A 13,964-nucleotide genomic window follows, 5' to 3' on the forward strand; every position below is an offset into this window, starting at 1 on the left:
TAGGTCATTATTTTTTAATATTTAGTATTCAAAAATAATACAGTATTTAATATTTGTCCTATTTGTCAGACTGTTTCTAAGTTATTTAGTATTAAACAATCTAAAGACTTAATCATCTTTTCTTGTATATTCAGATAATAACTGTTATAGGGTTCTTTGTTGTTTTACTTGAAAGTTAAAAATATTAATAGCTATATTTAAATTGCATTCCATATTTAGCAATAGAAGGCTTTTTTTTTTTTTTTTGCACAGTAGGTGTTTTTAAAGAAAGAATGAGCAAGGACTTCCCTGGTGGTACAGTGGCTAAGACTCCACACTACCAATGCGTGGGACCCGGGTTCAATCCCTGGTAGGAAACTAGATCCCACATGCCGCAACTAGGAGTTTGCATGCTGCAAATAAAGATCCGGCACTCGGCAACAAAGAGCCGGAGTGTTGCAACTGAGACCCGGCACAGCTGAATAAATAAATATTTAAAAAATAAAGAAAGGATGAGCAAGACATATTTTATATTGAACACCATAGCAAACACCTAAGACCTGTGTGTGTGTGTGTGTGTGTGTGTGTGTGTGTACACTCGTGCGTGTATGCACACCTTGATGTTTGGTATTCAGTTTTTTCAGCTGTCAGAAGGGGCATGAAATAGATCTCTGAAGTTCTTGTTCTGCTGTGTCTGATTCTGTGACCTATTTTTTCTTTGTGCAAAACACCTCACAATAAAAATTGTTTTAATGTTTGTATTTCTTTTGAAAGCTTTATCGAGATACAATTTATATACCATAAATTTCACCTATTTTAAATGTATAGTTTGATGAGTTTTAGTATATTTATATAGCTGGGTGAACATCACTAAAATGCAGGTTTAGAAATTTCCCATCACACCAAAAAGTTCCCTTGTGCCCATTTAGAGTCAGTTCCCACTTCACCCCTGGTCCCAAGCAGCCACTGATCCTATGTTTTATCTTTTTTTTTTGCCTTTTCTAGAAATATCATAAATGGCTTCTTCTATTTAGTATAATGTTTTTGAGGTTCATCATTTTTGTTTTGGGCAAATAAAAGATAACTAGAAGTGGAATTGTTGGGTTGTATGAAATGTATGATATGTATATTTTATGTTTAACATGTTAAGAAACTGCCAAAATTGTTTTTCAAAAATGGCTGTGCCCTTTATGATTCCATCATCAGTGTATGAAGGTTTCAGTTTCTCCACATTCTTACCAATATTTGGTTTTGTCAGTCTTTTTGATTATAGCTAATCTAGTGGGTATGTAGTGGTATCTCCTCATTAGTTTTAATAATGCATTTCTTTAATGACTAATACTGTTGAGCACCTTTTCATGTGCTTATTTGCCTTGAGTGTATCTTCTTTGTTAAAGTGTCTGTTTAAATCTTTTGCCCATTTAAAAAAATTGGATTGATTGAGTTACAGGAGTTTTTACACATTTCAGATGTGAGGTCTTTATCAGATTAATGTTTTGCAAATATTTTTTCTTAACCTGTCGTTTTTTTCATTTTCTTAATGGTGTCTTTTAAAGAGCAAACATTTAAAATTTTGATAAAATCCTAATTATTATTTTTCTTCAATGGATTATGCTTTCGGTTTTGAATCTAAGAAATCCTTGCCTAACCCAAAGTCACAAAGTTTTCTTTTATGTCTTCTTGTAAGAGTTTTATAAGGTTAGCGCTTAGAGTTAAATCTATGATCCATTTTGACTTAATTTTTGTGTATATTGTGAAGTTCTGAGTTGTGTTTTCATATTGATATCCAACTGGCTTAGTACATTTGTTGAAACGACTGTTCTTTCCCTGTTGACACTTTTGTCAGAAATCAGTTGATAGTTGTAAGTAGGTTCATTTCTGGACTCTCTTCTGCTCCATTCAGATTAATGTAGATATTTGCCCTTACGATGATGCCACACTCTTCTTGATTACTGTAGTTTTATATAGTAAGTTTAAAAGCAGGTAATGTAAGTCTCTCTACTGTCTTCTTTACTAAAATTATTTTGGCTATTCTATGTCCTTTGCACTTCCATATACATTTTAGGTTCAACTTGTTAATTTCTAAAAAAAAAAAAAAAAAAAACCAGTAGATCAACTTGGGGAGAACTGACATCTTAACAATATTGAATCTTCTAGTCCATGAACTTGGTATATCTCCTGATTTATTTAGTTCTTTAATTTTTTTCAGCAGCTTTGCATATTTTAATGTACAGGTTTTGAATTTCTTTTTTTTAAATGTATCTTTTAGTTAATCTTTTTGTTGCTATTATAAATTAAGCTTTAAAAATTTCATTTCAGATTGTCACTAGTTTATGGAAATAAAATTGATTTTTTAAAATTGAAGTATAGTTGATTTACAATGTTATGTTAGTTTCCAGGTACACAGCATAGTGATTGACAGGTTTTTTTTTTTTTTGCAAGTTATATTCCATTATAGGCTGTTACAAGATTTTGAGTATAATTCCATGTGCTACACAGTAAATCTTTGTTGCTTATCTACTTTATATACAGTAGTAGTTTGTATTTGTTAATCCCATACTCCTAATTTTTCCCTCCCCACCTCTCTCTCCCCTTTGGTAACCATAAGTTTGTTTACTGTGTCTGTGAGTCTGTTTCTGTTTTATAATGAATTCATTTGTATTATTTTTTAGATTCCTCATATAAGTGATACCATGTATTTGTCTTTCTGACTTCAGTTAGTATGATATTCTCTAGGTTGCTGCAGGTAGCAATATTTCATTCTTTTTTGGCTGAGTAATATTCCATTGTGTGTGTGTGTGTGTGTGTGTGTGTGTGTGTGTGTAGTGTGTGTATACACATACACATACATACCACGTCTCTTTTTTTGTCTTTTTTTCTTTCTTTTTTTTTTTTTTTTTTTTTTCCGGCTGTGTCGGGTCTTTGTTGCAGTGTATGGGCTTCTCTCTCTAGTGGCCTGTGGGTTTTCTGTCTCTAGTTACGGTGTGTGGGCTCCAGGGCACATGGACTCCAGAGTGCTTGGGCTCCAGAGTGCCTGGGCTCTGTAGTTTGCAGCATGCAGGCTCAATCGTTGAGGCACGCGGGCTTAGTTGCCCCGTGGCATTTGGGACCTTAGTTCCCCGACCAGGGATGGAACCCGCGTCCCCTGCATTGGAAGGTGGATTCTTTACCACTGGATCACGAACGAAGTCCCATACCACATCTTCTTTATCCATTCATTTGTTGACAGATGCTTAGGTTGCTTCTGTGTCTTGGCTATTGTAAATAGTGCTGCTATATTATGAACATTGGCGGGGGGAGGGAGGTGCATGTATCTTTTCAAATTACAGTTTTCATCTTTTCTGGATATGTTACCAGGAGTGAGATTGCTGAATCATATGGTAGCTCTATTTTACAGTTTTCCATAGTGGCTGCACCAATTTACATTCCCACCAGCAGTGTAGGAGGGTTCCCTTTTCTTCACACCCTCTCCAGCATTTATCATTTGTAGATTTTTTTTTTTTTTTTTTTTTTTTTTGCGGTACGCGGGGCTCTCACTGCTGTGGTCCCTCCCGCTGTGGAGCACAGGCTCCGGACGCCAGCGGCCATGGCTCACGGGCCCAGCCGCTCCTGCGGCATGTGGGATCTTCCCGCACCGGGGCACGAACCCGGGTCCCCTGCATCAGCAGGCGGACTCTCAACCACTGCGCCACCAGGGAAGCCCATTTGTAGATTTTTTGATGATATCATTCTGACAGGTGTGAGGTGATAACTCACTGTAGTTTTGATTTGCATTTCTCTAGTAATTAGTAGTGTTGAGCATCTTTTCATGTGCCTGTTGGCCATCTGTATGTCTTCTTTGGAGAAATGTCTATTTAGGTCTTCTGCCCATTTTGATTAGGTTATTGTTTACAATTGACTTGTATATCGATCGACCTTGTGACCTTATCTCCCTTACCAGTTCTGTTGGGGGTTTTGGTTGATTATTTAGCATTTTCTACTCACATGAAAATGTATAGTCCTTGAAAATGGACATCAAGTGATGTTCAACTTAAAATATTTTTAGAACTTTTTATTCAGAATTTGTTAAAGTTACCAGGCACATAAGAAAAACCCATTTTTGCTTTTTTCGGTCTCAGACATGGGCACACCACAGAAGGATGTTATTATCAAGTCAGATGCACCCGACACCCTATTAGTGGAGAAGCTTGCAGATTATATAGCATCCTATGGCTCAAAGATGATTATGAATACTGTATGTCTGAATATTTGAGAATGAATGGCATCTATTGGGGTCTGACTGTAATGGATCTCATGGGACAGCTACATCGCATGAATAGAGAAGAAATTCTGACATTTATTAAGTCTTGTCAACACGAGTGTGGTGGAATAAGTGCTAGTATTAGACATGATCCTCATCTTTTGTACACTCTTAGTGCTGTCCAGATTCTTACTCTCTATGATAGTATTAATGTTATTGATGTAAATAAAGTTGTGGAATATGTTCAGAGTCTACAGAAAGAAGATGGTTCTTTCACTGGAGTTATTTGGGGTCCCACTAAGCAGCTGGTCTAACTGGAGTTAATCGTCTGCTGGAAGTTCCAGCATGCACTGCGCTAGTTATATCAGCGTACAGGAGTACTGGAACAGAGGGGGCCAGTCTAAAAGATAAGGGCTGAATGCAGTGCAGGCAGGAGAGTCCAGCTGTTTCATGGGATGTGAAAATCTACTTTTATATAATAGGGAGAAATCAACACAAGATTCTCTTTTTGTGCGGTGGCAACTTTGGCTCTATTGGGGAAGCTGGATGCTATTAATGTGGAAAAGGCAATCGAATTTGTTTTATCATGTATGAACTTTGATGGTGGATTTGGTTGCAGGCCAGGTTCTGAATCCCATGCTGCGCAGGATTCCGGGCTATTACTAGTCAGTTGCATCGAGTAAATTCTGATTTACTTGGTTGGTGGCTTTGTGAACGACAGCTTCCATCAGGTGGACTCAATGGAAGGCCAGAGAAGTTACCAGATGTATGCTATTCTTGGTGGGTGTTGGCTTCCCTAAAGATAATTGGAAGGCTTCATTGGATTGACAGAGAGAAACTGCACAGTTTCATGTCAAGTAGCATGTCAAGATGAAGAAACGGGAGGATTTGCGGACAGGCCAGGAGATGTGGTAGATCCTTTTCACACTCTATTTGGAATTGCTGGATTGTCACTTTTGGGAGAAGAACAGATTAAACCTGTTAGCCCTGTTTTTTGCATGCCTGAAGAAATACTTCAGAGAGTGAATGTTCAACCTGAACTAGTGAGTTAGATTAGATCCCTTGATGCAAAAGGTGCTTAGTGTAGTTTTACTGTTTTAACATTTCAGTATTTGAAGTGCTTAACAAACTTAATGGCTGCCATGTTAATATTTTGTACATGAATTTTGTTGATTTTAATAAATTATATAATTATACATATTGTAAATTAGAGACGTTTATTGTATCTTCAGCTTTCCATTTCCTTCTGGAATGCTGTTATTCTGAGCGTAATATTTTGTTTATGCTTCAATATATTTATCTTGTTTGTCTCCATAACAGCAAACTGAGTTGAACTCTATTTAGCTGATGAAGTCTTGTGTTCTGATTTTCCCATGTACTCCCTTGATATGTTATATATAACTATAGTTAATATAAATTGGTCTTTGTCAATGAGAATATTAACTGATAAAGAATTGATGAACCCCATAGGAATTAAAAGATGAAAAAAAATAAATGGCTGAAATTTGGGAATAAAAAAAAGAAAAACCCATTTTTATTAGTTATTGGTGGATATCTTGCTCTAATTTTTTTTCTGCCCTTTTATCTTAATAAACTTAGATCTGTACTGAGGGAGGATATGTTATTTTTTACATGTCTGTTAGACATTAAAGGATAAAAGTTGGTAGGCAGTTAGATACATGCATCTGAAGTTCAAGGAAGAGGCTATGTAGAGGTATAAATGTGAATTGTCATATCATAGTTAAAGCTGTAGGACTAGATATGATCACCTAAAGGGGTTGACAGAAGTCCAACAATTCTTGGAAGAAAACTTGAGAAGGTCTGTAAAAGGTTTAAGGGGTGCCCGGAGCTCAAGAATCTGTTCCCCCTTGGGGAACATGTTAAGAATACTACTGCTTGACTGTCAATTCACTTATGAGCCACCTGCCTGCATGAAATGCTTTAAGTTAATTTTTTATAATTCCTTGTCATAGTTTTAAAGAGTATAAATATATTTCACAGGAAACTGAGTCATTATAAGGTCAGTGATGCCTGTATACACTGTTTTTCCTTTTGAATCATTTGAACAGTTATTAGTTGGAATTTTTTTCTCTCCAGAGTAATGTGAGTTTTTCATCATTAAACATTCTAGTCATTTTAGATTAATTTAATGCCCGTTTTGGTATATTATTATGATTCTTTTACCTACATTGTAAATATTATTGACTTCATGAATCACACCAAATATCTGCTTTTCTTTGATTCCTAGGCAAATACTGTGGTCTGGGGTTGCAAATGAACCATTCAATTGAATCAAAAAGCAATGAAATTACAGTGCTGTTCATGAGTGGAATTCATGTTTCTGGACGAGGATTTTTGGCTTCTTACTCGGTTATAGATAAGCAAGGTAATTTTCACTTTATATCATGATTCCCACATTTTACAGTTTCTGAAAACAAAAATGCAATGTTTTCTTTGAGTACCTGTTATCTGAGTTTGGAATACAGTAGGAAGACTGAACAGTTAATACGACATATATAAATCTGACAAAATTAGATCAGTTTCAGAATTTTAAAAATTAAGTATATTAACTTTTTATATACTTACCTTTCCTTAGTAGAAGAAATATTAAGTTTTCCACCTTTATAAGATTGGAACACAAATGATAATAACTTTAAAATATCTATCAGTGGGTCTTCCCTGGTTGCACAGTGGTTGAGAGTCTGCCGGCCGAGGCAGGGGACACGGGTTCGTGCTCCGGTCCGGGAAGATCCCACATGCCGCGGAGCGGCTGGACCCATGAGCCATGGCTGTTGGGCCTGCGTGTCCGGAGCCTGTGCTCCACGGCGGGAGAGGCCGCGGCAGGAGAGGCCACGGCGGTGAGAGGCCCACGTACCGCAAAAAAAAAAAAAAAATCAGTTACTGAAATGTATCAATTTAAAGCTTTATTATCCACAGTTTACCACTTCATCTTACTGTGTTAAAAACCATATTACCATTCTTTTCAAAGAAGAGACTTGCATAGCACCAGGAATAACCTGGGGAATGCTCTCTGAGACACTACAAGATAAACATGAGATATTTTCTAGATTGTTAATATTTAGAATCTGAAGGGGGGAATTAAAAGCAAGGCTATTAAGTGAAATAGATACACACTATCTGTCTCATTAAAGTTTCATTAAGAGTGTGAGAGAGGAGAGCTGTTCTATGTGAAAAAAGGTCTATTTTCCCTTAATTTCTAAGCTATGGAACAATGTTTGAAGACTAATAAAATCCCTTAGAGTGAAAAAGAAAACTCATTTGCATGGAATAATGGAAAGAAAAGAACTGGAAATGTTATGCTAAATGAACAATTAATATATTTGACAGAACGAGGAAAACTAAGGCAGTGTGGTGTTGTAGAAGGGGCACTAGGTAGCCCTGGAATCAAAGCCTGCCATTGCCATGTACTAAGCAAGTGACCTCTGACCAGTCATTTCACCTCTGTCAGTTTCATCTGTAAATGGGTTAGTTGTGAGGACTAAATCTAATAATACATGTTTAGTGTCTGTAGGCACATAACATAGTAGGCAGAAGACAAATGTTAGTTTCCCCCCTTTGACTACTGTACACACACACATCTCACTTTCCCCACTCCTGCCCCACCCGCCACCATCAGAAGAGTAAGGTAGAAAACACAGAGTGAAATGATAGCTTTCCATCCTTTCGGTTTTACTTTGTGAAAGTCTTGGGTTGATGGGTGAGAGGATAGAAGATAATTACTTTGCTTCTTATTCTTCTTAAGTTTCTTGGTCACAGTATCAGGTTAAATTATTTATTTTGTGTTTTCATATTTTCCCCTTTCTCTGTTTGTTATTTATTGAGTTAAAGGTTTCTGGAAAATAAGTATCTCCTCTTTAGAAAAAAAAGTTTCTTACATTGGCTATTTAAATTATGGAGCTTTTGATCCACGGAAACCTAAATGCCCTTATTAGAGTTTCTTAAGAATTGACAATCATCTCAGATACCACAATCAGTATATTGTAGACTTATATACATCTATGCCAGATTTAAAATGGCTATGTCACTATTTTAGATGACTCTTAGCTTCCAAAGATTTTTTCGAAATATCCACCTTAATCAGGAACTTCTTTATAGTAACACTTTACAAAGTCATAATCATCTTGGGAAATCCTCATCTCACAGCTTGCTCCTGAATTTTTTCTTAATGTTTTTGTGCGTTCTTACCCATCCATCAAGCATTTGTTTCATTTGAAGTGAATTGGCTAAGTTCAAGAGAACACTGGTTGAATTTCATATTACTTCTTCTTGGGTGGCCTTTCAGACATAATTTCTTCTAATGGCTCATTCATTTGAAGGCTGGTGCACTTTGGTTGAGAGTCTCAGTTTGTTTCCATCCAGGAAACTTAGCTGCCACGCTGAATTCCATGAATATTTTCAAGGAACATCACTACGTGTCCCCAGCTTAATAACCTAGTTAACGGTTTAGAGTATTTGGGAATGAAAAAGTTGTGAAAAATCTTGCTTCACTGGCTTCGTCATTTGTTAAACTGTCACAAAGACTTGTTAACGTTATAGTGTGATGTGTGGTTGATACAGCCATGATTTTGTGTAAGATAGACTAATTTTCATTACTTCTTACAAGAGCCCATTGCAAAATTATATTCCCTTCAGTGCCTTATTTCCTGCAATAGGCCTGGCACCGGGAAAACAGCAGTAAATGAGACAGACGCAATCACACCTTCACAGGGCTTACAGTACAGGGTTGGAAAAAGGCATTAAACACATGGTTACTTAATTGCAGTTATAAGTATGATGAAGGAAACATTCAAATAATGAGAGGCCAGAAGGGTGCAGGGAGTAGAAGATTGGTGAAGAGCAAAGCTCTCCTGAAGAAACCACTTCTGAGCCCAGAACCAAAGGATTAATTGGAGGTTCCAGACATACAGGGAAGAACATTGTAGGGAAGAGAGCAGCAGGTGCAAAGGCCTTAGGGTGGGAAGGAGCTTTGGAGGAACTGGAAAAATAACCAGCACAGCTGGGGTGAAATGAATGAGTGGTAAGTCACATTATTCAGGGCCTTGCAGAAAATGTAAGGGTTGGAGTTTTATCCCCAAAAAAGTGCATGGAAGCTGTTAGAGCAGGGTAGTGATGTGACTGGATTTATGTTTTTGTTTTTACGATTCCCTGATCTGTGAAGAACGGGCCCAAGAGAGAGAGGAAGAATTGTAGGGAGGCCAGGTAAGAGGCTGTTTAGAGGGGGCTGGATCAGAGATGACCAAATTAAGAGATCTTGCTATAAAAGTAGCTCCAGAATTAGGCCAGATTCTAATTTAATTCTTTTTAAAGACTTTTGAACCAGACATATCTTCTACAGGGAAACATTTCAAAGGATTAATATTCATTCTACCTGAGTTTATGTTGAAGTAAGAGGCTTCAGATACAAAGAAGCTTCTTGGATGAGGTGCTGAGCTGCTACAGTGCCTCGGTGATGTCTGGAGCACTGTACCTGGTGTGCTCTTCACTTTAGGGTCTAGTTTTTATAACTTTAATGGTTTTATTCCTCTCTGTTATTTTTAATGATCTTTGAGCAGTAGTTTCCAGTCTTTTACATTGACAATTACCACTTTTAATTTTCACCTGGAAACCTCTTTTGAAAGATTTTATCCACCAGTGAAAGGAAGTTTTCCTGTTTCTATTGAGTAGCAAAGAAAGACAGATAAAAATATTAATCAACACTTCAGTAATAATTAGAGGATTAGTAATTTACTCTGAGTTGGTATAATTCCATCAGATTCGAACTAGACTTTCTGAAATTGAAATTTTCATCTGAAAATGAAGATGTACGTGGATCCTAGACATATCCTGGGCAACATATTAGCAACCACTGTTTAGAAGTTCTGTAGAGAGAAACTCCTTAGTTACTGCTGGTCTTACTGAGAGAGTCAAAGCCAGCCACTCCAGACTCAGTAACTCAGTTCTTTTAATCCAGAATAATAAATGATACCGACATTTTCATTCTAAAATGTAAATGTAAAAAACAGTAGTTACCACTGGACTTGAAAAATAAAATAAATTTTATAGGTGATTTGCTCTAAATTCCTGGTTTTGAATCTGTTCAACATTAACCACTTTCTAAGAAAAGCTCAACATTTCTAGGATGACTCTGGGCAATAATTTTTTAGGTAATTTTAGTTACGGAACAATGAGCTCAGAAGGCATGTCTGCATTTGCATTGATAGCTTCTGGTCTTTTAAGGCAGCCTCTGTTTGTTATGTGCCATCAATTTGGGGCGGGGTGTGTATCCGTGTGTGTGTACACATATATATGTGTATGACCAGCTGAAAAGTGATAGTCTGATATTCCTTTTTTAGAACATGAATTATCACTTAAAAAGTAATGTTAAACCTCATTACTTCAAATTTTACCAATCCAGAATTTTGTATTGGTCACTCTAAAGTTTGCCTTTATTTTTTTAGGAAAAAACAGGAACTAGTTTAAAATTACATGTGAAATAAAATGATCCAATGTAGATGTATTAACATGCTGCCTAATTGGAACTCATAAACACTTGTTTATTCATTGCCTCCTGACAATGTGCTTAGGACTTGGGGACAGCTGAGCCTGACAAATATTCCCATTTGACAGGGTTATTATTGCTATATGCTGGGTTATTTTTAGACTTAACACCAATAGTATAAAAGGTTTTAATTGCTACATTCTTTAACCACATTTTTTTGCAAATATTTTCCATTTCTTCCATCTTCCATCGGATTATATTAACTTGTAAATGAAACCTAAGGGTGGAATAGAGAACTCCTTTCTAATAGAGTCCAGATTTCTGTAACTGGTTTTTTTTTTCCTGCATGGGATGTTTTTGGTTTTGAAAATAGAGCATGAATTCCTTAGATTTTTTGCTACCTTAATTGTACAGTAATTTTATAGCATCCTTTCTGTTTTGAGTGCTACACTTAGCTATGTTTCTATTTTTAGTTTTTCTGTTGCGTTCCTAATTTTTGTTGTTGTGTCTGGCAAACGTTTTAAAACTTTTAAACTATTTAGTAAGATTTTATTAATGAAGTCTCAGTTTACATGCATATTTTTAGATTTGTCCTTATTTATACACAAATGAATATGTATAGTGTTTGTGTGTATACACGCAGAAAAATATCTGTATTTTGATGTCAACTTGTACAACAAAGGTGCTGATGTGTTACCAATTTTGCAGAGAAATTTATAAACAGAATTAATTTGTTAAGGTGGTATAACCCAAAGAGGCAATTCACCTTTATGAGGTAGAGTTTATTTCAGACTGACAGATAACCTCAAGAGCACCTTAATGATTTTAAGTGTTTTCTATGTGTTTTGTTTTTTTTGGTTTTTTTAGTAAGTTAGCAATTCTTTTAAGGGGCTAAGTATGTGTTTGTGCTATCTTGTGCTATCCGGGGGACAAATTCATTCACTGCTACTCTTACTAAGATATTATTAGTGTCCTCGATACTAGGTTACAAAAGAATTTTAATGTGTCTTACAATCTTTAATATTTTTAATGTCTCTTATATTTTAATATAAGATGTCTTATGTTATTTCAATATGTCTTATAATGTCTTTAATATGTCTTATGTTCATTTTTTAGTATATAGGAATTTAGGTGTGGAGAGGGTTTGATCTATCCATATGTAGCTTGTAGCCTATTTGACTTATTGCTTAGGCAACTGAGCCATGCCTACATCATCTGTGAAAAAAAAAAAAATTGTTTTCATCTGAGAAAATTTTCCCTGAGCTTCTGTTGTGGACTCAGCTTCCATAGATGGCATTGTAATATTTCTAAGAGAAACAAGATTTATTCTCTATTCTCAGTATGTAAAAGGAGATTAGATGTAAAGTACCACATAAATTATCTGCCACTTAGTAAATGTTAGTTGATGCTGAATCACGGTAAATTATGTTTTATTATATACGTAAATTTCCCTTCACTAGATTGCACATGGTACAAATCAGTGCCAGGTTCCTATCGTGGAAACAAGGAATTATTCCCAAGGTCACACAATAATATTGCCACAAGAATTTAGCAGAAAGATGAGCCTTGTCCCACATCCTCTAGCTCTTGAACAAAGTAGCTATCTGTACACCTGCAATGCAAGGTTGCTGACAAAGTGAGAATTGGGAAAGAATGACCTCGGGTCCCTTCAGTTTCTGGGGAATTTGTTATTTAAAAGAATTTCAGAGCAAATAAAGGAGAAGAATTTGTAGTATACATTGTCTTGCTTTGTGTATTTTCTTCTTTCTGGTAAATATAATTACTTAGTTACAGTGCTTTATGCTTCCTTGAGTTAGAATAAATAAAGGCACTCAAGCATCCCTTCCCTCAGAAGTAAATGGCTTCAGCTGGACAAAAATTATACCCTGCAGCTAATATAGTTGGTGATATACTCTTGTAAGTGATGGGTACTGACACTGCTGAGAGTCTTTTCAATTTATTCAAGAGCACAAAACAGAGTATTAATTAGGGGAAAATCTAAATCTCTTTCACAATCCTTTAATCTCAGGAATAGACAGTGCTGTCAATCAAAAATATTTCTAAGTAGCCAATATGCTGATATTTTTTATTATTTGTGAACTTATAAAATATCATATTTTCATGGTATTACATGTGGGTTAACATTAGGTATCATGTTTTAAAAAATATTTCATGGAATAACTAGGAAGTTCCCAAGCCTATGCAGTTACTATATATTAGAAAAAATTTTAATTGTACTTTAAATAAAACCCTGTGTATAGGATATCAATTATGCCTCATAGTAATATTGCTAACTAAGTTAGAGCTGTCTTAGAAAATCTGATGTTGATGTCTTCATTAAGAAAACCCTGAAATCTGTCATCCTGTTGTTGATTATTGGCTCATCTTTGTTTTCGTATTTTTCTTGTGCTCTTCCTCATGGTCACATAATCCTGCCTTCAAAACCCAATGGAGGCCTGCCTCCTCTTTAAAGGTTAGAGCAGCTCTTTTTATAGGGATTATGATCACACTCACTTTGGGTTAGACTCTGCTGCTAAAACTAGTGTAGAATGTGCACTGTAGATGCCACCTCTTCTTTGGGCCGCGCGGGGGAAATGAGGGAATGGAGTGCTGTGAGCTTCAGCAGAATCCCTGAGGGCGTTCTGCGTACTACTACTGCTGCCATTCCCTGCTGTCCAGAGCACCCAAATGAAGTTCACAGTATATTTGGTGTTTCGTGTAGTAATGTATATGTTATAAGTATTCTTTTGTATGTATTAAATATTGGAGTAAAATTACCAAAAAAAAAAAAATTCCCATCCAGAAGCTCTTAGTTGAGAACTGAGTGAATTAAATACTGCTCTTCACTGTGAACATATATCACTGATTTTCTAGTATTGTGTGCTAGTATTGTGTTAGAGTGGATCCAGCTTGATAACTGAGCTGACAATGAGTACTTTATCAGTACTTACTATTATAATCACTGCCCTAAGCACTTTACGTGGAATGCATACTTTTAATTACCGCAGGTCAGAAACCTTCAAGTTATCTTTGACTCTGTCTCAAACTTCACATCCATCACCACCTCTCTGAATATATATGTACGTATATCAGAATTTGACTACATCTCTTGGCCTCCACTGCTACACTAGTTCACGTTACCATCAACTTTTACCTCAGTTATGGCAAGAGATTCCTCCCTGGCCTTTGTTTCTGCCCTTTCTCCCCGACCTTTGTTTCTGCCCTTTCTCCCCTTCAGTCTACTCT

The 13,964-nt window shown here is 36.2% G+C and overlaps 1 protein-coding gene and 1 pseudogene across 3 annotated transcripts in view; both read left to right on the forward strand.

Moving 5' to 3' along the window:
- Nucleotides 1–13,964, forward strand: part of DCBLD2 (discoidin, CUB and LCCL domain containing 2) — a 91,071-nt gene that overhangs the window by 45,732 nt on the left and 31,375 nt on the right. For all 3 annotated transcript variants that reach the window (XM_032630581.1, XM_032630583.1, XM_032630584.1), the window contains one exon: nucleotides 6,468–6,605. In XM_032630581.1, coding sequence (XP_032486472.1) covers nucleotides 6,468–6,605 — 138 coding nt within the window. The remainder of the gene's footprint in view (nucleotides 1–6,467; nucleotides 6,606–13,964) is intronic.
- Nucleotides 4,100–5,376, forward strand: LOC116753086 (annotated as a pseudogene).

Source organism: Phocoena sinus, chromosome 4 (assembly GCF_008692025.1).
Source record: "Phocoena sinus isolate mPhoSin1 chromosome 4, mPhoSin1.pri, whole genome shotgun sequence".
Classification (NCBI taxonomy): domain Eukaryota; kingdom Metazoa; phylum Chordata; class Mammalia; order Artiodactyla; family Phocoenidae; genus Phocoena; species Phocoena sinus.